Source organism: Acanthochromis polyacanthus, chromosome 16 (genome assembly GCF_021347895.1).
Source record: "Acanthochromis polyacanthus isolate Apoly-LR-REF ecotype Palm Island chromosome 16, KAUST_Apoly_ChrSc, whole genome shotgun sequence".
NCBI classification, from domain to species: domain Eukaryota; kingdom Metazoa; phylum Chordata; class Actinopteri; family Pomacentridae; genus Acanthochromis; species Acanthochromis polyacanthus.
In genome coordinates, this window is record NC_067128.1 from 9,224,096 (window position 1) to 9,248,372 (window position 24,277).

The window sequence follows — 24,277 nt, forward strand, 5'->3', positions numbered from 1 at the left end:
TGTTTTCCTTTGTTTTAGTGCAAAAAATACATTCTGAAAATGTTCACATATAAGGCACTATCTTTCTACAAAACAATATGAACAACCTAAAATTTCTTAAGAAAAATAAGTTCAATTTCAACAACATTATGCCTCCGTTTATCATTTACACATTACAACTTACAGATCACAGAGTGTCTACAAAGGCACAAAATATTTAGTCATAGGTGTATGGAACTGAACAATATAGTATTTTACTTTAAAAAAGAAAAAAAAATACTAAAAAATGTCACACAAAAAAATCAGGAAACAAAATGACATTTTTTACAAAAAAGTGACAAAAAATTAGACAAAAAGTTACAAAGCGACAAAAATGGACAAGACAAAAAATGAGAAAAAAGTGAAACAAAACAACAGAAATGATCCACAAAACAATCACAAAATGACAAAAATGAGACAAAAAACACAAGCGAGACTAAAGGGAAACACAAAACGACAAATCTGACGATTAAAGTCAGACGAAAAAAAGACAAAAACAACAAAAACAGGACAAAAATATTTCAAAGATGAGACAAAAAAATGGCAAAAGAACAATGAACAATCTTGTATTTCACTTTGATCAAAACAACTTGTCATGATCTGGAAACCATTTCATAGTTTTACAAATAGTAGTTGTCTTCTCTGTAACTTTTACACTTTATAAAGTCGTCTCCCGGGCAGGATTAGACTCTCTGGAAGGCCGGTTTTGGCCTGTGGGCCGCATGTTTGACATCCCTGCTCTAAACATTAAGCCGGTTAATCATTGTTCATGTGTGTGAAAAACTGTTTTTATTAGAAATTAATAAATTTAGTTTGGCAGGTAAAGGCAGGTTCAAACATTTTTACTGCTGCACTGGAAATGTTTAAAAACCTCAGTATTTAAACATTTTTTAAACAAATTATGTCTAATTTTAGAAAAATATCTGTAGTTTTATAGCTCCACGGTAATCTGAAGATATAACGTCCAATAAGCAGTAAAATCCAGAGGAAAATACACTTCTTAGTAGTAAAAATGTTTATTTACATTACACTGTAAACTGACATAGAGAATATATTTATCATAATGCATGGTCATAAAAAGTTATAGTTCCTGCTCAACTGCCATCAGCATACAGTAGTTCATAAACAGCCAAAGAGTAGACACAAAGTATGATGTGCTCAATTACAGACAGATAAAAACTCTAACTGGATGATAAAAATGGTTGAAACCCTGAAGCGAGGAGTCAGCAGCATGTGAGAGTCGGTATAAAAACTGGTGTGTTTTGCAGTTTAGAAGAGAGGCGCTGACTGTCTGGGGTCGTCTGGTAACACACTGATGGAGTCCTCTGCCTTTCCACACAGCATGCACAGCATAGTGTACTCCTGGAAGACACAAAACAGACGTGTGAGGCTGAGCCAACGGCCGACCAAACTTATTTCCCCTACAGTTCTTGGGTAGGTAATACTTACCTGATATTCATCGACAACAGAGAAAGTATATTCGTGCCTGGCGATGACGTGGTCACAGTTTTTACAAACATCTGGAAAGAGAAACAAACATGAGTGGATTAGTTTTAAACATGCTGTGGACTAATTTGTGGACACTTTAGATGTGATTGATGGACATCTTGATTCATTATTTTCATTGTCAGATAATCTGCTGATTATTTTCTCGATTAACTGATTACTTTATGGTCTGTAATATGCAAGAAAATGATGAAAATTGTGGTTTAGTGTTTACTAGATGATGGCCGGTCATTTAGAGCCGTAGTCAGGCACTTTAATGTCCACAATTCCATCATTTGTCATCTGAGCAATCATTTTAGACAGCATAACATGATCCTGTCAACCCCAAAATGTCTGCCAACTTTCTGATCTATTCAATGCCATTTTATTTACTATCTATGGTCCCCATCTCCATTTCCCTGCTATCAGCTCCACTACTGTGTGTACTTGGTTGTTCCATTAACATCCATTAGAAATGTCAAGTCTTGGAACAACAAATACCTATTTCCCTCTATCAAAAATAGTGGACATAATTGACTGGCACTTTTGTACCACTCTAACACGCTATGATACCACTGGACTGAACTAGCACTTTATAGACATTGTGCTCACGTTTGTAGCGTCTGTAATTATTATATTTTTTAATTTATTTATTTTGTGACTGTGGTACTCATATGGGGCTGGGGGAAACAGTATTTTTCTTTTCTTTATTTTCTTTTGTTGTGTGTGGACAGAGATGCACAGAGAAATGACAAATACACGTGAATGAATGAATCCTACTTTTGTTCACTAGAAATAAACTTCATGTAACTGTGATTTGATGTGTGCACTGGGCTTTCTGGATGCTTTTATTTTTATTAGCCCTGTTATTTGGTGTCAATGCTGGGTTTCTGTTACAGGTGAAGCACAATAAAAGGCAGACTAACGGTCATATGTGACAATCTCCTCTCCATCATCGTCCTCAGTGGATTTATTACTGATCAGCACGAAGTCCCTCTGATGGCAGTTGGCGCAGCCCACGTAGTTCATCAGGTAAGAGCCGTTCTCCAAACAAGTGTTACCCTGGACAAAAAATAGGAATAAAATTCTTCGTTTAATTGCTTGTGGGTAACTTAAATTTCATCTCTACCCGTTATGCCATGGACTCACATAGGAGGTGGCTCGTTAACTCAGCTAACTCTGCACCGATGCTAGCTATAACGTTAGCAGTTACCACTTAAACCGTACAAAAAGTGTAAAAACAAGCTGTGGGCTCTCTCGTTCGCGCCAACTTACCCGGTCTGGGTACTCTTTATGCACACAACCGTTGCACATTTTCACTTAAAACTATTTACAATTCTTTTAAAAAGACAGTTGTAACGTAACAGACCGTAAACAGCTAACAGCTAAATATTTCGTAGCAGAAACTTCCGCATTGAACGGTAGCCCATGTGGCTTGTGACATGGCTCATTAGAGTTGTACAACATCGTCAAAGGCGGCCATCTTTGTTTACCATTCAAACCATTCAAATGCCCTATCTGCGTGTTTTATATATCTACGAAAACTGCGCAGTCGAACCTGCAGTTTCCTCTTTAGTGAGCGATTGGCCGCTGAAGCCTAACGTAATTTACGTAGACCAACATGGCGGCGTAGCAGCATAGACGTCCCGTTGCCATGTGAAATTTGTGCGGTAATTATGCTCTGTTTTACATTTTAGCTAATATTTCATTTCGTATTGTCTATATGAAACGTATCTAAACTGACTTTACATGTGTGAGTCATAATGCAGACAGCGTCAGTGAAAAAACTGTTGAGTCAAACCTGTCAGCCATTCAGTGAGCATTGCTTAGTGCTGAGTTGAATAGCACGTTGTGTTGTTTTCATAAGTTAAGTTTCTGTGATTACAGTGATTTATTAGTTATTACTTTTCTCCCATCATTCACTTAGTGCCGATGGGACAGAGTCAATCATGTTATTGTGTTGAATATGTGATGAGATGATGTTGAGTCACAGTGATGGCGTCTTCCCACGAGCTTCAGCAGAAATTAAGTGGAGTTCTGTTTTTGGTTTTTGAAGCTGTTTCATGTCTCTTCAGTGGTTGTGAAGCCCAGATATTTATTCTCAAATCATCACAGGCCTTCTACAACACTACACCGATTTACTTGGAGCCTTTTCTTGAAATCATAAAATATGGATATTTTAAAATGGTATCTGTGAAATGTTAGATGAATCTGTCAAACACTAAATTGCCAGTTGACCCACTTTTAGCAAAAAAAAGTTTTCGCACATTGAAGTCTTAGGCTATATTTGAAGCACTATATATCTCAGGAACTACTAATATCAAAAGCCAACCAATGTTCGCTGTTTTTCGTATTATGCCATCGATTAAGAATCTATAATGTTTGATAAGTAGATCAAATAGTGTGTGATTATGGGTGAGCGGAAATATAATAAGCATACTAATAAGTAAAGTTGTCAAGTCCTATCTTTGAAAGCACATTAACAAAAATAATTACTGCAGAAGTCCTCTAGTGATGTTTTTGGAACCATGTGTAGCTGCATGTCACAGTAACACAAACCAAACGTAAAGAAAACTAACATCATCTCAGTCATAGCAAAACCACACAATGTGTACGGACTGTCAGATTATACTGTCAACAGGTCAAACTTTGTCTACTTCCAACTGCTTTTGCAACTGCATCTAGATTAAATGCAAATATTTCACAGCAAAAATAGCTGGTGTTTAAGTCCATGCTAAAATGTTAAAGGTGACACACTGTTAAGTTTGTGGCCTGTGGCAAACATGATTCAGAATACCTGCGTAGACACTGGAATGTAGGAGGGTAACTGGCAGCCTTACCGTCAAATCAAATCATCATGTGAATATGTAAGTTGGCAAAATGAAGTTGGATCTAGGGAAAAACTGGACAGCTTTATTCATAGAAGCACTATATTTTGCACAAAAGGTTTTCCGTACAAAACAAGGTGTTACTCTGGGCTCTATTATGATTCTGTCCATGTTCTGCTTGTTGACATCTGTCAGAAATTAACGCTTTTTTTCTTGAGATCTTTTGCGTATGAAAATGACCAGTTTAAGAGTGCAGAAATCTTACATTTCCTGCATTGCTTGGCCAGCATCAGTGTTTGTTTTACCATGAATGTACAGAAACAGAATGACAGAATCAAAGCAAAGGGTGGCTACTTTGAGGAGTCTAAAATGTAAAACAGATTTAGAGTTATTTCACAGTTGCTTGCTATGCAATGCCGTCTATCTTATGTCCTAGTTTTAATGTCTTCAGTATGTATCTCCAATGTAGAAAGTAGTTTAAATAAAGAAAATACGTTGAATAACGAGGTGTGTCCAAACTTTTGACTGGTAGTGTATATATAAAAGGGGTTTGAGAGCCATTCACAACCTAAGGCATGTGAGTCTTTGGTTATTGATGGGCCATTAGACATTGTATTGAGGGTAGCAGAATATACACCCCCTGTCAAAAGTTTTAGGACACTTTCTCATTCAAATAAAGTAGGACCTGTCCTAAAACTTTTGACAGGGGGTGTATTTCATCATATGGATGTGATCAGGGCAGGACTCTGATCATACATGTAAAGTTTCAGGCAGATTGGAGCATGTTCAGGGCATTTACACAGCATTTGAAATTTCATGGTGAAGGATCAAAATTCCAGAGACCGCTACGGACACGCCCTTTGACTTTGGAAAAAGATTTTAATAACTTTGGATCATTAAGGCCTCCTGTATGTACTGGCCGAATTTGAGGTGAATTGGAGTTTCCCCCTAGGAGGAGTTCGCTCTAGAAAAAAAAAAAAGAAAAATGGGCAAAATCTGACATTCAATGCAAAATAGCTCACTTCCTGTTGGGTTTGGAATGTGGCTGTCACTGACTTTTTTTGTTCAGCCTGATGTGCTGCATATGTGTACCAAATTTGGTAGATACACCCCCTGTCAAAGGTTGTAGGACAGGTTCTACTTTATTTGAATGAGAAAGTGTCCGAAAACTTTTGACAGCGGGTGTATCTGGGACTCCCTACCAGTCAGATAGACCTGAGGAAGCCTCTTGGATGAGAAGTGAAATATCTTCAAGAACCAAGAAGAGGCCACATGCCTTCTTCTGAAGCATTTAGGTGACTGGGAATCTACAGAAACACTTCTCTGTTGTTGTCTTGACTCTTCAGAAATGGCATCCAATAAAACCCCGTATGACAATGTGGGAAATGACAAGAAGTGGCCAAAACCCTCCAAGAAGACCAAAAAAACCTACTGTTTTTTGTGTCGCAAGTATCATTTCAAGAGTGTAAGTGTTTCTAATTATACAGAGGTATTTGAATTTGCAGTAGTTGTGAATATTTTTGGATTTTTACCATGCATTTATTAAAAGGGATGTATAATTTTGGTGAATATCTCTTTATTACAGCAAGCGCTTGAACATATGCACGGAACGCTGCATCACAGAGAGCTGGAGAAAGTGTTGGGCAAGTAAGTAATATTTGTTAAGCATAAAAATGTGTGCCAACTCTCACTGAATTAAATCATTTTTAATGACTGATACAAAAACAGATTAATATACATTTCTCTGTAAATAAAAACACATTTTATGCACTTGATAGGCCTTAACCTGAGGCATAGTATGGTCTGAGCTGGATATCAACCGCCACCCAAAATGTGATCGTACCAAAGTCATCACACATAGTTTAATGTCAAGCCTACCGTTTAGGGAATCAAATGTTTGTTTATATTGTAATTGAGTTTTGACTATTTTAAGTACTCTATTTAGTACTTTTGCATTTGGGTTCACATTTTTGAAGTTCAGTTCATCAAAGAGAAGTTTGCGGGAGTACCTGAGTCTCTTCCTTAAAGTGAAGTTTTGGAAAAATGTTGCTTTGTACAGAATTTTGTTGTTGTATTGGTACAAGTGTCCAAAATTACCTGCTCTGCTGGGATAACATCATCGGTCATGGGTACCATTTTTTTTGTTTTGATTAAAAAAAACAATTGCTAGGCAAACCTGAATCATTAACCCCCACAGTGAGAAGATGTTTTTACACTGTTGTCTTTTGGGGGCATTTTTTCTTGCATAGTTTGGCTCAACTTCTCCACTTAGAGGTTAGGGTCACATCAAATCAATACAAAGTTATTCTGGGTGATCACCTTAATCCTATGATGACATTTCTATCCTGAATGGATGTGAACGGAACATCTTTAGGTAATGATGCTCCACCCCGACAGTAGATGTTTGGAGAATTGCAGCTCTTCTGGCACCAAGTTGTGGCCTGAAACTTAACGAAGCTGCTTTATTTATTTTTTTCCTTTAGTTGGTCATTCATCTGTTCCGAGTCATTACCACTGTAGTCTATGATATCTAACAAAATGTTTTTGTGTCCTTTTGCTAACAGGGATGCCTATCATCATTGCCAGGCATGTAGTACACTCTGCATGGGTTTAAAAGAGTACAGTAAGCACATCTCGACTGCTGAGCACAAAGCCGAGTTGACCACCTTGGTGTCCAAAAATACAAAACCTCTCAGTCTGTTTCAGACTCTGGATCAAGCCACCATCGACAAAATCAAGGAGAGAAACAAAATCCTAAAGAATAAGGAGTAAGATTTTCACGTGTTTATATGTGATGGATTCAAAATGAAACCATTAAAGTGTGCTTTCTGTTCTCACCATCTTATAATACTTTGTTGTCATGAAATACTGTTTGTATGACTCTGTCTATTTCCATCACAGAAAGAAAGCAAGAAAAAAGAAAAAGAAAAAAGAGAAGCAGACAGAGGGTCAGAAGCAGGCAAAAATGCAACAGAAAAGACTGAAGCTGAAAAGATACCAGAAGGTGCAGTGGAAGATCTGGACACAGGTGCAGGAACCTCAGCATGAAGGAAGCAGTTATGCTGTTTTCCAAAACCAGGAGAACCGTCTGCAAAGATCTCTCCACTCTGCAGACTCAGCTCTGCAGAATCAAAGCAGGAGATTCGTCTATTGGCCAGCACCGCCAGCAGGTCAAACTTGGCATCACCCTCACATTCAAGATCAGTTCACCCAATCATCTCAACACCTGAGTTATGACAGCAGCTTCTCTGTCAGCAGTGAGCTCAGCAGAGCCCCAGCTGATAGCTCCCAAACAGACGGACATCTTACAAGACCACACGAGTCTGAGTGGGATGCCACTGAAATGACAGAATCAATGTCTGCCGTCAGCCACACCGGCTATCACAATCGCGCTGCGTATGGAGACTTCACCAGTGATTGCCTCCCTCAGAATGGAGCCATCATCTTTAGTCAGGGTCAGGGTGAGAGTTCAGGATCTTCTCAGCCACGACAAGAAGTTTCAGCTCAGCCTGCCTCAGCCAAAAAATCTGACAACGCAGCTCCGATACAGGATGTAGATGTCGGTGCCATGCTGAAGCACATCAGAAGAGCGCTCGGTGTGAGGGAGCCGTGTAGAGCAGACCGAGAAGCCAGGAGGCGAAACACCACACTGCAAGCTGGAACTGAGGTGGAGCAGCGAACGGGCGCTTCCCTCAGGAACCATGCCACCTCTGCTCCATCTAGAACTGTGCTGTCTGCTCAGGTCAACACCCCTGCTTCTGCTGCTTCTGCTGCCGTTTCTTCTTCCGCTGTACCAAAAGCAAATCCGAAACCACTCAGTATGACAAAAGAATCACCTCAGTATTGCAAGACGAGCTCTGTAGCAGCAAATGGACAATCAAGCGGCAGGGAAAGAGAGTTTCAGGTGGCTGCCGACAGCTGGGCTTCTCTCAAACAATCCACAGTCAAAGCTACATCATTTGAGCCCAAATTGAAAAACACCACTAAAGTCCGAATTGCCCACAAAGCAGCCAAAGATCACGGGGACAGAGTGGCCAAACTGAAACCAACCCTGAACAAGTTGTGCAGCTTATCAGGGGCCAGAAGTAAGTTGAGCTGGAGCCAGATCTGTGACAACATGAAGAAGAAGAAGAAGCTAAAAGGGCTGCCCAGGTGAGGACGCCACCATCACATGAGGTGTTTCCTTGTAGTTGTTGTTACCAGTCGCAAGTTATTTTTATGTCTGCTGTACATTTACAGGTTTGGAATCGAGCTGGTAGACCGCCCAACTATCGGAGAAAGCTCCACACAACCGAAGGACATTGACCTGCCTCTGTCCGAAGGTTTCCACTGGGAGTCGATTCCAGGCAGTCCTTCACTTCTGCACAAGACTTTACCACCTCCTCCGCCACAACAGACAACGGCCGCCAACTTTCGCTCAGAGACACTGTCAGATACTCGGACACAAGAACTTTTGGAGCAGCCAGATGCAGCTCAGACAAGCTGCAGCAGTCAGACGGCAGCAGGATTCTCTGTGAAGGTGGCACTAAATTTGAAGAATGAGAATGGAGATCCGACCGACAACAGTTTTACGAGCAAGAGGAAACGCAAAATGCTGACGGTGAGTAGTGCTATATGCTACGATACATGGCTGAAACATCCAGCTTACTGATACGTTTTATTGGTGGGTTTTAATTATCATACATTCTTGCAGGGTGATGGCATTTCTGACCCGGAGCCAAGAAGAAAAAAGAAGAAAATGAACTCCAACAAGGGTAATTTAGATTTTTAAAATGTTTTATTATTGTTACTAAGGAGTCCATTTTATGCATTGTTGTGCTTTCGTTTTGCTTTTGTGTGTTCTATAGCTGCTTTTGTGTGCTTGTAAAAGGGCTAAAGGGGGTCATGTCCCACAGAAAACACTCCTGAACATGAAAGCGTGCAAACGTGTTTTAATAGATGCTGAAAATATAATTATAAACCTGTAAATGTGCATAATGTGGGCTCTTTAAGAACAACAGCAGTAAAAGTGTAACGCCTGCACACTGACCACAGCCAAGAAAGAATTATTTGTAGATATCTGTGCTGCATTAGTTTTGGTGCATTTTCCGACAATGTGATTGTAGTAGCCTTTTTAAGTCTATTTCATTCTGAAGTAAAACTCTAAGTATGAAGAATATGTCACTTTCAGACCAGAGTCCAATGGACCAGCTCTTGGTGGTGTCGCTGAGGGAGGAGGAGTTGAGCTACTCGTTGCAGGATTTGGACCAGTCTCTGTTCCAGGCCCGCAATGCCCTGCAAGCTGCCTATGCAGAAGTCCAAAGACTTATGTTACTAAAACAGCAGGTGACACCACTAATGAAGAAAACAATAAATGCTGATCTTTTCTTTGGGCGCCCATTCATAGATTTGTGGTAAATGTTTCTTCTGTTGCTTCAGTTCACTGCGGAGGTCAATGGTCTGAGAGCAAAGCGCATTGAGATCCTGCAGGAAATGCAAGGTACAGTAGATCTATACAAACAGAACTTGTGCTTAAAGTGGTTTGGTAGGTGACAAATGTTTTTTTCCCTAATCTTTGTATTTATGTTTCTATGTATCGTACTAAATACTTTTTTTAATGTTATCAATTTCATTGTTGACTGCTGTTGCAAATCAAATTGCCCAAATTGGTACAGTAAAGATCTTCTAATTCTTTTCCAGAAGGGTACACTGGAGCATCTAATCTGGCAGAGAAACCCTCGACCTCTTCAGTACTGGTTGCTACTACTGTGCAGCCCCCTTCTCTTTCTACCTCTTGTGCCTTCCCTACGTCTTCAAGCCAACAAACACCTGCTACAACCTCAGCATCATCTACCCCTCAACCTCAGCCAACTCCTCCTGCTCTGTCAGTAAAGCAAGAAAACTGCAAGCTGCCCACAGCTGGACAGGCCGGTTATTTTGCCAACACAGTGTCCTGTAACACTGATGCCCCTCAGGTCTCCATGAAGCAACCCGTGCCTTTATTTCCCCCTAATCTCCTCCCCTCTCTGCTGCCCCAACCGTCACACCTAACCACTCCTGCAACCGCTGCTGCCTCTGCTAAGCAACCCATGGCAGAGAGCTCCACATCAGTGAATGCACCTCCTCCTGAATCATCTGCCAGGCAGCAGGAGCAAGAGAAACGGAAGGGGATGAAGGACTGTGTGCAGACGGTGACGTTAGCAACAGAAGCAGATCCAGCTGAAAGTGTTTGTGAGGAAGTGGCAGCAGGAAGTCACAGCAAAGGACAAGTTAAATTAAGAGAGCCAGCTACTGACGAGCCTGTCCGCGAAAGACACAAGAGTGCTGCTGTAGCAAATGATGAAGGGAATCAAAGCGATGACTCTGTGGAAGTGATTGATTCCTCCAACTCGGTGGTCATACATATCGAATCTGACCATGAGGAATCACCACAGACAGAATCTAATGTTCCAGAGCATCCACAGTGCGATGCAGGCACACAGACGCTTCAGCAAACTGACACTGACAGGTGAGGTTCATCCCAGGGATCATTTCATAGACAGTCTTGAACTTTATAGGGTCGCTTTATTGTAAACTCAAGTGGAAAAAAATGTGACCAGCGTTTCTCTATTGACCCCCACAGAAAGATTCAGCCTTTTTCTATGACGACAAACGAAGCAACAAGTCCTGCAGGTGACTATTGTCCTGTTTGTGTTAACATGTTGCATATAAAGATAAGATGTTGAAATCAGCTGTTATTTCAGAGCCTGCTGAGGATGAAGAACCCTCCGAGGGAGCATTTGAAGGTCACACCGGCCCCGTTCTCGGCTTGCAGGTTCACGATGGCTTATTGTACACATGTTCAGGGGACAACACGGCGCGGGCCTACAGTCTGGTGGTATGTTGCTGGCATTTGAAATTGAACACACACTTTTGTCAAACTCGTTTACCCTCCTTTACACAAAGCAGTTGAGGTTCAACTTGTGTAAACATTTTAGTAAAATATGTGTCTTTATAAACTAATCTAGGATAGTGGCTCTCTTCTCTTTGATATATTTATATGTGTATATTTTACTAAAGCTTGGGTAGGCAGAAATGTCCTCTGACCAGGCAAGCATGGACAGATGCTTCATGTGAGCACGAAGCACAAGCTTGATCATGTACATCTTAGCCATAGCCGCTGTTAGCCATTAGCTTCAGTGTGCAGAAGGCTAAACTATTAGCAAAACTGAACGCAGCCACTCATCACTAGCTTGTCAGTAAACATAACTGGCCACTACAACATATTTAGGTATTACAGGACAGTGATTTAAGCAGCTTAGCAGTCCAGAAGAAGAATGGCAAGCTCAAATACTGCAGTTACTGGATGTAACTCCATGTGTTTTACTACATTTGGGTCATTCCAGAATTGGAGGACATTTGGGTTGCCAAATCACTGAAAACTAGACTTTCTCTTTTACAGTTTTCTGCTACATTTTCGTCAATAATGGGTACTAAACTATCAATGACTTGATTGGCTCAGCTTCCACATCAGTGGTAAAATTTATTCCATGTTTTATTTGTTGTTTGCTAACCCTGCTCTAATCGCAGTAACAGGGTTGCTAATCCGTGCCAATATTATTTTTTTTTCTAGTTACGTATTTAGCTACCTGTTACTGCTGACCAACAGGACAAACTTACTGATGTAAAAAAGTAAAAATAATTGGTATGATCCTAATAAAATGCAGAAAAGGGTTCCTTGAGGTACAGTGAGACATTCAATGAAGGCTGACAATGTTAGAAAATCTGAAAAATAGAAGAGATATATTGTTAAGACTTAAAATGTGCTGTCACATCCTTAAAGGGTTTCCAAAGCTTCCTTTCATCTGACCCCAGTACAGGCTGGATATGGTAGCTGGCTTTATGTATAAATGCATGGCCATTGAAAATAATAAAGCTTTATTGTTTCTTTCTGTCATCTGTATTCTCAGAACAGAGAATGCCAAGCAGTGTTCGAGGGTCACACCAATAAAATCAACTGTCTGCTGGTGTCGTCCCTCCCGAACATGCCGACTCGTCTCTACACCGGATCCAGCGACCAAACTGTGCGCTGTTACAGCATAAAGGTACAAGACTCACTGTGAAAGCGACAGCCTCGTCTGTATCTAGGGGTTTAATTGCTAACATGTTGACTTTTTTTTCTGCTCCTGTAGTCTAAGAAGTGTCTGGAGCAGATCTCCCTACCAGACAGAGTGTTGTGTTTGCACATAGCCTGGCATATTCTGTATGTTGGGCTCGCCAGCGGATCAGTCGCTAGCTTCGATTTAAAAGTGAGTGAACCAGCTTCCATACTGGGGCTAATAATTTCAGAACTTTGATTGCTTGATATTTAACCCACTACACCCCCATAACCTCCCAGCACATTTGAAAGGCATGGGATCTTTTAGAAAGTCCACACAATTACACCATTTATCACCGACAGGAACTGTAAAGACGGAAAGAATCGTTGGATTTTTTGTTTTCCGATGATCCTTGAATTACTCACCTGAGACAAACTTGACCAATTCTAATCTTAAAATTTTGGCAGTTCATCAAAATCATTTTATTCTACATGTCTCACTTAAAAAAAAAAATAAATAAAATAAACCCTTTGCAAAAACTAAAAATGTTGCAGTCCTCACTGCAGCTATGAAGCCATCAGTAATTCGGCTGCAACCAAACAGTCACGTGGCACAAATTCAGGGACTTTTTAGTGGAACTAGGCTGAACTGCAGGGTGTGCTTATACAGGAGACAAGTATTGAAGCACATCTAATATTGCTGACACCTGTGTGCACTCAAATAAAAGATAATAAGTAATCAAAGAGAATCAGCTTTTTTTCTGAATGTTTTGTTATTTTGTTCAGCTAATTTTTTTTCATTTTTCTCCAACCATGTCCTGCTCTGTGCTGTTAGACCCTGAAACAGCTGGATGTGTTCGAGTGCCACGGCCCAAGAGGGGTGAGTTGTCTGGGTACAGCTCAGGAGGGCGCCCGCCGGCTGCTGCTGGTCGGATCGTACGACAGCACCATCAGCGTACGAGATGCTAAGAGCGGCCTGCTGCTGCGCTCACTGGAGGGTCACAGCAAGACTGTACTCTGTCTGACGGTGAGCAAATGATGCTGTTTCAGCACAGTTGGACCTGTTTTGTTTTAGTCCGTATAGTGAAACTATGTGATTTTGCCTGTTGTCAGGTAAAAAGTTAAAAAAGTTTCATTTGGTACAATACCTGCACCCACATCTGAAAAAATGTTTTTTGCTTTGGATGATGTTCTGATCCAGCTTTGCACTTGTCATGCAGAGCTTTGTAGTGCTGATTTAAAAGGTCAGACAAATTGATCATGTTGCTTTTTGTAGTGGCAACAATTTGCAAGATTTTGCAGACAGAGTACCTGTTTATGCTGCATTTCTTTTTACAACCAAAGCTTCTGTTGTGACTCAGTCTGCCTGCTAAGGGCCAGTGATGATCAGGCAGCTTTGTCAAACACATAGTCAAAAATCAGTTTCTTCAAAAAGTTCTCAAGAAAGAGTCTTCAAGCAGTCTTCAGAGTCTGATGGGAATTATATTTATTTATTGCAGAGGCTGTAAGAAAAAAAACATGAGCAAAATCTTGAGGTGTGTGTGTGTGTGTGTGTGTGTGTGTGTGTGTGTGTGTGTGTGTGTGTGTGTGTGTGTGTGTGTGTGTGTGTGTGTGTGTGTGTGTGTGTGTGTGTGTGTGTGTGTGTGTGTGTGTGTGTGTGTGTGTGTGTGTGTGTGTGTGTGTGTGTGTGTGTGTGTGTGTGTGTGTGTGTGTGTGTGTGTGTGTGTGTGTGTGTGTGTGTGTGTGTGTGTGTGCGCGTGTGTGCGCGTGTGTGCGCGTGTGTGCGCGTGTGTCCTGGCCTTCCTGGGATCTTTCTGCATGGGGTTTTCTCCGGGTACTCCAGCTTCCTCCCTCAGTCTAAAAACATACACAGGTTAATTGGTAATTCCGTCAGTGTGATTGTTAGTCTGTATATGTAGCTCTGGGATAGACTGGTGACCTGTCCAGGGTGTCCCCTCCCTTCACCCTCAGTCATCTTGGATAGACTCCAGCTCCTCTGTGACCCTAATGAGGATTAAGCGGTGTATAGAGAATGGATGGATGAAATGATATATCTTGTGGCCCTCGGTTGCACATCAAGGAATGTGACTCTGCACCACATGGCTGTGCTATTTACACCATTTGTATGTTAAATTTGACATTTGAAACAGATTCTCAGTTGTCAGGAAGATGATGGAACATGTGTATAAAATCTTAATTTTGTAAAGGTTTGTTCTTTTTAATTTTTTGAAAGAAATAACGGCTGTAGTTTGACTAATATTTGGTTTGATACAGGCCATTTTTAAAAAAAATAGTAGTATGTGAAGAAGTTATTTCTTGGATGTCGTATATACTTAATTTTGCTTCCTTTGCTGTTTCCAGGTGGTGAATGATCTGGTGTTCAGCGGCTCCAGTGACACATCTGTCCACGCCCACAACATCCATGTAAGAGCTCTAGATCGCCAGCATGACTATGTAGAAATGACCTATGAAAATATGGTAGTAGATGGGTTGTACAAGGTTAATTTACTGCATGCAGGTTTGTTTTCTGGCTTTGTGTTTTGTTTCTATTTCATACTTTCACTGATACTGTTGACTTTCTTTGCTGTTTGTAGACGGGCGAGTTGATTCGCATCTACAAAGGTCACGGTCTTGCCGTCACATCGATTGTTATCTTGGGGAAAGTGATGGTAACAGCCTGTCTGGATAAACTGGTTCGAGTCTATGAGCTGCAGGTATTTCTGACTCCGTATTTCTGACTGTTTTTTTTTTTTTTCCACAGATTGAACAGAAACCATCAACAAAATGATTGCAAAATGGATGACAAGTGTTCCCATGTTTTCTGTGTTTTTGCTGTAAAGGAACAATTCAACCATCTTTTCTTCTTAAACATTCAAAGACAAGATATGAAAATAAATACTGTATGTGTGTAAATCTCATACAAATAAGCGTATTGTCTTTACTGCTAGTCTTCAATTATTGGAGTTCTAGTGTCAGATGTCAGTTTCTCTCCTCTTAGTTCTAGTCATCATTGAAGAAATGTTTTATTGTCCTAATCTGCACATGTTTGAAGGTTTTGGAACTAAACTCTGCTATGAAAATCTTTCATCTTTGTAGTTTTTTTTTTTTTTGTTTTTTTTAAAAATGTGAATTGTATATTTGTTATTTTCTAGTCCCATGACCGGCTGCAGGTCTACGGGGGTCACAGCGACATGGTGATGTGCATGGCTGTACATAAGAGCGTGGTAAGTGGAATAAAACCCGTCTAGGTGTGTTTTTTTTTAATCTAAACCTGCATGGTTCTTCTAAACAGGAAAATATGGATGGATACTGTCATGGTCAGTATATAATTGAGGGACTTTGGAAGTCCATGGGACACATCTTTCTTACATTTTTATTTAAAGTAAATAAACTGTTTATGTTCATTATGATCATGTCTTTACAAATTCCATAATTATTTATTATGGAAACAATCATTTATTAATAAAAATGACTGGATATCACTAAAACTAAAAAACCACTCGACTTTAATAACAACCACCTTCTAATTAGCGAAACAACAAAAAAATAGTCTTATTCAAAAATAGTTTTGATTGTGTTCTTTTTATTAAGTTGAGATAATCATGACAGATATTTCTTTTTTAGCAATATATCAAATTTTATATGGAAAATGACAAATTTCAACTAAGTTACCCATTACAAAAACACCTCTCAAAGAAGTGTGTTAATCCCAGATCACATGACCTGCTCCACATGATGTCATTTCCTCCTGAAGAAAAGACTGGAAAGACTCCAAGGCTTTCTGAGTTATTTAATATTAAGCAATGTATGAGTCAAGTCTGGATTTGTCACGTGTCAACAGGTTTACTACAATATTTTTATGAATAACTTTCAATTTTACTCAATTGTATATATAATATTTAGAAGAATCTTTCTGTAAAAATGCCATGTGGTGTTTGGTTATAGGCGGCCATGTTGATTTTAGACATGAAAACAGCAAAAATGTCAACTATGATACAAAAAGTCCCGCAAATATATACTGACTTTATTGAATTTATGTTTGTACTGTACTTGTCCCACACAGATCTACACAGGCTGTTATGACGGCAGCGTTCAAGCTGTGAAGCTCAACTTGATGCAAAACTACCGCTGCTGGGTAAGAAGCTGATGTTTTATATAGAAAGTGAATCCCAGAGGAACATTAAGATGGCGTCTTTATTCCAACCCACTTATTCTTGAAGATACTCAATAGCTGTAACACTGTTTTTTTACTTTTTGCAGTGGCAGAATTGCTCTCTGATCTTCGGCATGTCGGACCATCTTGTTCAGCACCTTGTTGGAGATCACAGCAACCCGAACATGCAGTTGCTCAAATGTCGCTGGAGAGGCTGCGATGCTTTTTTTGCCACACGGCAATCCGTTAAAGAGGTGATGAACAGACGATTGTATAAGCTCAATCATGTGTTCTCTTGTCAGTGTTGTCTTATTTTAGTTTGTGCTTCATGTGGGAAGCTTTAAACATTTCAGTAAAAAACGCCTCTTCCTAAGTTCCTCTTGTTTGTGTTTCTCCTGCAGGAACTGCCTGAACACATGCAGAGCCACGTGGAGAACGACAGCGAGGTGCAGCCTTGACGAGAAGTGGAAGTAGCAGTCGAGGATGGAGATTCATCCGTCGTGAAACACAAGCTCATGTCCTTGTTTACTAGTTGTTTAATGTGTGGCTTTATAGACGCACAAGCTCTACTAATGTTCAAGAGCAGATTCAGAGTGTGGCTGATCACATCCTTGTGGTCTTATGCAAACTACATGAACTCTTTTGTTCTCTGATCTGTGACTCGGGCAGAAAAGTCGATCTACTGTTTGTCAGGTTTTCTTTTTCTCAGCTTTTGTTCTTGATCAGTTATCTGCGACCATCTGTTGCCAGTAATTATTTGATGAGTGCAGTGATTTCAGTGCATTTCCTGCATTGAAGAATTTCTGGAATCCTCGAGGGAAGTTCCAGCCAGAGCCAAAATGATACGAATTAAAAGTATCCATGATTTGCATTTGGGCTTTCATTGACTCGAGCATAATAGGCATTTTTGTTTATCAAACCGTCAGAAATGACAGAAAAAAATGCATATTCCTGTCAAATATGCTGACACAGACTCAAATCTTATCCTGAATTTATTTCTTTACTTTTGCATTGGTTGGTCAACACTTTTTCTTTTTTTTTTTTTATCACTGTGAATCCATCACACAAGGCTTCAGACAGCACGTCATGAGTGTCATTACTTCTTATGTGAAGCTAATTGTAAAGAACATTTCAGCAAATATGGCAGAAATGTCCGAGCAGCTTATTGTTTGAATTCAACAGAACAGGTTGCAGATTTTTCTCTTAAACGCCAGGCATGCATACAGTCATCAAATGTCCACGTTTGTCTTAGTATATCGTCCACCCGTACAGTTTAGTTATTTTGTGCCTACATTGCAACACAACCACCAACAGTTCACTTATTGTTGTCTGTTTGTGTAACAGCTTCAAGTTCCCTGCTGAATATATTCCAGATTTCATGTCTTTCATCACACAATGAGCTCTTTTTTTTTTCTTCTTCTCTCTATATTATGGAGATAATAAACTGTACTTACCTCCAGACTCAGACTGTTAGCCCCTCTTACACCAGACGCATTTAAAAGTAATTCCTCTTATGGTGGCATTTTGAATCAGTTTTAGGCCAAATGTAAAACCTTTGTTTTGAATTACACTTTTGCATTTCTAATACTGTAATTCTAGAAAATGCTCCCTTTTCTAATTTTGTACAATATATATTTGAAACCAAACTGTCCAGAGAATGAGATAAAAATCTGTGATTCTGTATTAGTCATGCCTTAAGTTTTGTATGTTCTATTGTACAGTATGTACGTTGTTTAATACCTGCTGTATGTGTACAACAATAAACAGAATAATTTACAGGTTCACCTCCACTTTATTTTAGAAACAATACACATTCAGTATTTCTCTAATGATTTTTACAGCATCAATAATGACATTTCATTGCTCTCTTGACAGCCAAGAAAACTGATGATGCTTTAGGATTTCAAACTAAAGTTGACTTTTAATCTAGACCATGAAAACTTGAGAGATGTATAAATATAATACAAGAGAAGTAATGAAACCTCCTATTTTCAAACCTGCTGTTCACGCCACACCTGTGCAAAAATATACGACAGAGCTGATGTCACATGACGGTTGTGTAGACAAGAAGGCGACTTAAGAGTACATGGTCAGCTGAAGCCACTGCAGAGAGAGAAAAGAAAAAACAGTGATTAGTCCAAAGAGATTTATTTTATAACTGTAATACAACAGCCGTGTTAGTAATCTGGCTTCAGTGGAAGTCAAGTTTGATGTTTGTATCTGGCAGGTGTTGATTCAAATCAGTGTTTAAGGTGAAACGCCAAAGGCAAATGTAATTTTTAAAAACTAATATGGTCATAGTGACCTTACATTATAGGTCACTATTTTTTAATTACAACATTAAAAAAAACATGTTTAATATGTACTTAACATGCTTATATAAAAACAAAGTGTTTGGTATTTGTGTTTTTATAAAAGGCTAATTTCTAGGAGTAAAATCTGGATAAAGGGAAAAATCTTAATCTGTTTTGTTGACATAATAGAGTCAAAGGCTTTTACAGATGTGATTTAGTGTTTTTGTTTTTGTCTGTCCTTGACAGATAAAACTTAACAGCAGACATCCATTTTCATCATGTTTTTAGTAGGGCTGGACCGGAATATCTGAATATTCCCCCCTTCTCCCCGTATTCGCCCGACGTGTCCCCCCGTCAGACATTACTAGGGTTACTATAGGAACTGATCCTAATACTGGCAACGCAGCCCACCCCAGTCAGACGTTTTGGACGGAACGAATACTCGAGTGTCTCCAAATATTTGGGCCAGCCCTAGTTTTTAGGAATTTAATGGTCTAAAAATCATGACTTATTTATGAATTTTCTCCTCTGCATAAACCTTCAAATATTATATCGACATTTTAATTTTTATGTCAGCTGTTTACTGAGAGAACAAAAATACTAATTGAACTAAAGTACTCTGCAGTGTATAAACATATATTTTTAAAAAACTATCATTATCTATCTCTTCTCCTTAGCCTTGACGGCTGATGGAGATAATGTCGGCTTCGATATCCACCGACCACAACAAGTCTGACACAATCAAACAGCTGAACATCAGCCGGATGACCGTCCACAGAGTCGCGGAGAGGCTCAAGAATGGTGAAGACCTGAAAGATCTGTGTCAGACTTCTTGTGGCCAGCACGAAGGAGAGCAGATATCTCAACTCTTTTGACTTCCATCTTGATACAATTTCACCGGAGAACAAATCTGTATTAATGACACCTGCCTATAAGGTAGAACTTTCAGTTTGTTTCATGGAATTTTTCACTCTGACATGTAAACATCTCTAAAGATCATGAAACCGAGTGTAACAGAACTTTTGCAAAGCCCGGTAGATTTTCTCAAGTTTAAGACACAAATTAGCACGTTGTGACTCACCTCCAGGACATTGAGTTTGATTACTCCATCCCCATCTTTGTCAAAAGCATTAAAAGCTCCTGCAAAAGACACAACAGATGATCTACCGCCAATCCACTTATATTATCTTTGAATCCATGCAGTTCACCCTCCTGTTGTCCTCAGTTACGGGCACCAAGAAATATTGTTTCCTTGTCTGAAAAAAAATCTAAAAATTCACCAAAAAATATCCAAATTTGTGAAAACTTGTAAAACCTTCAGGAAGAAAATTCGTTAAAAGTTTCCCTCAAAAGTTTTATTTTAAAAAATCCCCCAATTTTGGTAAGAAAATTCTTGTACATGTTTTCAAATAATGAGTAAAAATGTTCCTAAAAATATCCATGCTCTGATTACACATGTATATCAGTAAAACTTCTATTTTCTTTAAGAACGTTCACAAAAAAGTCGATTTTTTTATGAATGTTCTTAAGAAACATTTTTAACTTTTCTTTTTCACCAACAAATGTTCAAAGATTTCCCAAAAATGTTGAAAATGTGGACATCAGAAGTTTCACTGTGAAGATTTTTTTTTTTTCCCCCACATTTTCAATCTTTAAAACGGGTCAATGTTGACCCGCAGGACGACCAGAGGGTTAAGTATGGCTGCAGTCACTGGGAATCTGATTCAAATGTTCAGATTCAAACTTCAGGTGTGTCACTATGCTGAATTATCTAAACAAGAAACAGCTCAACTACCCTTCACTTTACAACATTTTTTGGTCAAAATAACCCACAGAAAGCCCTCAGGTGTGGTTTGTACTCACTGAACATCCCCTCTAGTCTCACAAAGCAGCAGATGTAACTGTCGAAATCGATGTTGAGGTGTTCGTCTGCGTAGCGCATGGCTATGATGTCGTAAAGCTGTTTGTTGAGATGAAATCCTGGTGTGGAAAAGAGATTGTTTCTATACTGCAGTTACAACATTCTCACATTATCATTACAAATAAAGTTGAATCGATGCTTTATTACAATTTAATAAAGCTATCTCTCTGGAAGGATCCTCTGACAGGTTAATATTCCAAAGTATTCCTGTCTCACCTGCATCATTCACAGCATTCCTCATGTCAAAGCTGCTAATGGAGCAGGATTTGTCTTTACCGTAACGTCTGAAGATGACCTGGACACACGAGGAGACAAACAATCTGATAAATTCTTGTTAATCACAAGCAGAAGTTAGATGAGAAGCGGTCCAACCTGCCACTCTTTGATCTTTCTCCACAAATGTTTGAACTCTTGCAGATTCAGCTTCCCTGTTCCGTCAGTCTGAGGATCTGTCAAGAAAAAAACTGCACAAGGAACTTTTATTTCTAAGGAGACTGGGTATGTGATTTTTTTTTCTTCTATTTAAAAGTTTGAAGTATGCCAGAGCAGTCTGTTCCCTAAACCAGCATGTGCCTTATTCTGCCAAAAATGACTTTGGCATCCACTTCCCAAAAGGATGGTTTCATTTTTATACAAAAAGCTCATGCAATCACAATAATATGAAACAAGTCGGTATACTGCCAAGAAATATGTTGCTGTTTTTGACTCCTTCACTAAATCTGTGCCACCAAGAGTAGATTTTTAAAGAAAAATTCTGCTTTTATTTTCTACTGTCTTGCCAATCTTTTATAGAATCTGTAAAATGTGAAACTTTTAGGAAAGTACCCAGAAGTTTTTACATTGTTCAAGGTATTCTAAAATTGAAATTGATTAATCGAAATAAAAACATTTTAGTGTGGAAAAAACTAGTTCCCCCCTTGTCCACTCGGGACGCACACTTCCAGCTATGACTTATTCCAAGGATACGTCCATCAAGGCGATCATACTGCGACACGTCTCCAGGCTGAAACCTTCTGTCTTTATTTCACTATCTGTAAAAGAGGAGAGGTTAATGTGAGAGCTGAGAAGACAGAGTGTAACGAGGATCTTCATCTTTTCGCGGTACTCACGTTTAGCAAGGACATTCTTCATGATGGTCTTCAGCTCGTTGGCACAGATCTGCATGTCCTGATGCAGGAACAGTTTGTTCCGCATTAGTTCAAATAAAACATTCAGACATGAGTGGCACGCATGTCCTTTTGTGAACTTACTTCACCAGCAATCTGCTGGTAAATGGCTCTGAACTGTTTTTCCTCTTCAGTCTCTTCCTCGGGTTCCAACAGTTTCCGCTGAAGGACAGACGGGAAAGAAGTTATTTACCAAGCGAGGGTCATTAGACACAAAGAGAAATGATGAAATCCTTTTGAAGAGTTCAAGAAATTTAGCACATGCTTTTTAACAATAACAATCAGTCTAAAGGTTGATTCTGCCGTACAAAGCCACAAAGTCCAAAGTGACTACAGAAACAGGGGAGTTGGGAAGAGGAGTTCAAAGTTTCAGAGCTTCTTCGCCAAATAGCTACAGACAGTTGACAAATTAAAGGAAAAAACAACAAAGTTTCTTAATAAGGTGTTGGGCTGCCAAAACAGCTTCAGAGCTCTTGACATGCATTCTCTAAGTGTGTGTAAGTCTATTTACGAGATGAAACATCATTCTAGTAAATTATATTCCCCCATTTGATGTTTTGATGGGAGGGAGTGCTGTCTCACATGTCAGTCCAAAATCTCCCTGAGGTGTTCAACTGGGTTGGGATGTGATGACTGTGAAGTTTATATCATGTGCTTCAGATCTTTTCCCTTTACTAATCAAACCATGCAGTGACCCCACATGCCCTACCTGAACGAGACACTCCCATCAGGTTAAATGTTTCATTGTAGGATAGAGGTGGTCACTCAGAGCAACTTTCCAGTGATTTGCATTCAAACACAACTTAGACCCTAGTTACTGTTGCCTTTAGCACAGATTTAAATGTTCTACTGAAACGCTTAGACAGCTGAGCACTCTTTGTGACTGAAGCTCCTGCCATCTGTGCCCCAACAATGAACTGTCTTTTAACTACATTTAAATTGTCTTTTAACTACATTTAAATTGTTTCCTCTAGTCATCATGATAGAAAATCAGAGCCAACTGGACCTATTCCACTGAACATTTTTGAACATGTCACTGAGCAGGACTGGACATCAACTGTCTACCAAAATTTTCCTTAGTTTGTCACCCATCTTGATGTTTACCTGGTTAGCTTAAGCTTTTAGCACGATTGCTATATTTCTTCATTGTGGTTACAATTTGTTACTCTTTGCCGATATGATGCAACAAGCTCATTTCAAAAAAGGACAAATTTTCATATATTGTTTTTTAACTGCAGGAAATAGCTCCGCTACTTTACGCCAGCTCTGAATGCACGACAGCGTTTTATCTCTGTTGGGACCGGTTTATTGGAGTTTGGCTTTCAAAATGATACATTTCCATTGGAAAATATGTTTTATATGGTAAAAACATGTCCAAAAAACCCAATATTGCTCCAAAATCAAATCACTATGTTCTGATAATTGTAGGGCAGAATTGTGGATTAATGGGGAAACTATTTTGAGTGGTGATTTTAGCAGTAGGTTTCACCAACTTATAAATAAAAAAATAATATTTCATCTCACTCTGTCATTTATCTCCATCGGTTGCAGTGATCTTAAATATTCAGTCGTTCCTTCAAAAGGAAAACCTGTAAAATTTAATGCAGTCCGGTGCAGTGAAACACCCTGCCACTACATCTATTTTTACAAAACTTGTTGCTGATATTGTTATAAATGTATAAATCAATTCTAAATTGATTAACAGAATAATAATTAAAGGTGTACTTTTTTATGACTTTGAAAATAATACACTCCTATAACACCAGTTAAAACATATAACTTAATTTACACCTCTGTAACGTATATGACAGGCTTCATGAAAACAGACATTATGGCAAAACAGACTGCGTTAAACTGCACAGGTGTACTTAATAAAGTGGCCACTGAACGTATACCGGAGGATTATGGTTCACGAACATGTTAGAGCAGCATATTAAAGATGACTCTATGTCCAACCCAGCTGAGGTCTGATGGGAAAACAGGTGCAGCTGAGCTACTTGAGATCACTTGGCTTCAGACGCGATGCTTTTATTCCCAGCGATGTTATTTGAGCCGGTAAAGATTGCGTTTCATAGCTGTCACAGGGCACATATTTCAAAGGGGCAAAGGCCTTAATAAGCGATCTGGTGTCTGGCAGAAGTGTGTCAGTGTTCTGGCTCAATAATATCAGTCTATCTGAACACAATCTGATATCAGCTGAAGGAAATTACCTTTGGTTTTCTCTTCTTTTCCCCCTGAATGCCGTCGTGCTCGATTTCTTTGTTGGCTCGCGCTCTGTCTGACACAAATACAATAGGCTGGCATGTGGGTCATGGTGGTTTGGTAAAGGGAGAGGAGGGTTATAAAAGACAAACAG

At 39.4% G+C, this 24,277-nt stretch overlaps 3 protein-coding genes across 5 annotated transcripts in view; 1 reads left to right on the top strand and 2 right to left on the bottom strand.

Moving 5' to 3' along the window:
• On the bottom strand, positions 1–2,917 carry churc1 (churchill domain containing 1). The gene is made up of 4 exons (XM_022207409.2): positions 2,779–2,917; positions 2,430–2,565; positions 1,468–1,538; positions 1–1,380 (listed from the first exon to the last, which is right to left on the bottom strand). The coding sequence occupies exons 1-4, from the start codon at positions 2,815–2,817 to the stop codon at positions 1,288–1,290; spliced, it is 339 nt and encodes a 112-aa protein (XP_022063101.1). The 5' UTR covers positions 2,818–2,917; the 3' UTR covers positions 1–1,287.
• On the top strand, positions 2,424–18,318 carry znf106b (zinc finger protein 106b). Of its 2 annotated transcripts, none has more exons than XM_051960638.1 (21): positions 2,424–2,535; positions 5,678–5,796; positions 5,917–5,978; positions 6,896–7,099; positions 7,233–8,483; positions 8,571–8,931; positions 9,025–9,085; positions 9,502–9,656; positions 9,750–9,810; positions 10,011–10,818; positions 10,933–10,982; positions 11,054–11,187; positions 12,260–12,394; positions 12,482–12,598; positions 13,223–13,414; positions 14,749–14,811; positions 14,982–15,101; positions 15,540–15,611; positions 16,451–16,522; positions 16,648–16,794; positions 16,942–18,318. In XM_051960638.1, the coding sequence occupies exons 2-21, from the start codon at positions 5,680–5,682 to the stop codon at positions 16,996–16,998; spliced, it is 4,239 nt and encodes a 1,412-aa protein (XP_051816598.1). In that variant the 5' UTR covers positions 2,424–2,535; positions 5,678–5,679; the 3' UTR covers positions 16,999–18,318. The 2 variants fall into 2 exon arrangements, with proteins under 2 accessions (XP_051816598.1, XP_051816597.1); XM_051960637.1 differs by lacking the exon at positions 2,424–2,535 and adding an exon at positions 3,106–3,173.
• capn3b (calpain 3b) overlaps positions 18,313–24,277 on the bottom strand; it is a 20,448-nt gene continuing 14,483 nt past the window's right edge. For both annotated transcript variants that reach the window (XM_022207399.2, XM_051960639.1), the window contains 9 exons: positions 24,132–24,218; positions 22,006–22,083; positions 21,865–21,922; positions 21,722–21,786; positions 21,128–21,196; positions 20,972–21,050; positions 20,698–20,814; positions 19,916–19,974; positions 18,313–18,643 (listed from right to left, as the gene is read on the bottom strand). In XM_022207399.2, coding sequence (XP_022063091.1) covers positions 18,617–18,643; positions 19,916–19,974; positions 20,698–20,814; positions 20,972–21,050; positions 21,128–21,196; positions 21,722–21,786; positions 21,865–21,922; positions 22,006–22,083; positions 24,132–24,218 — 639 coding nt within the window. In that variant the 3' untranslated portion in view covers positions 18,313–18,616. The remainder of the gene's footprint in view (positions 18,644–19,915; positions 19,975–20,697; positions 20,815–20,971; positions 21,051–21,127; positions 21,197–21,721; positions 21,787–21,864; positions 21,923–22,005; positions 22,084–24,131; positions 24,219–24,277) is intronic.

Coding starts and splice junctions, on each gene's coding strand:
- churc1 (XM_022207409.2), bottom strand. CDS start 2,817: ATGTGCAACGGTTGTGTGCATAAAGAGTACCCAGACCGG. Junction 2,566..2,778: donor ATAAAGAGTACCCAGACCGG/GTAAGTTGGCGC, acceptor TTTTTTGTCCAG/GGTAACACTTGTTTGGAGAA. Junction 1,539..2,429: donor GGAGATTGTCACATATGACC/GTTAGTCTGCCT, acceptor TTCTCTTTCCAG/ATGTTTGTAAAAACTGTGAC.
- znf106b (XM_051960638.1), top strand. CDS start 5,680: ATGGCATCCAATAAAACCCCGTATGACAATGTGGGAAATGACAAGAAG. Junction 7,100..7,232: donor AAAATCCTAAAGAATAAGGA/GTAAGATTTTCA, acceptor TTTCCATCACAG/AAAGAAAGCAAGAAAAAAGA. Junction 8,932..9,024: donor GGAAACGCAAAATGCTGACG/GTGAGTAGTGCT, acceptor ACATTCTTGCAG/GGTGATGGCATTTCTGACCC.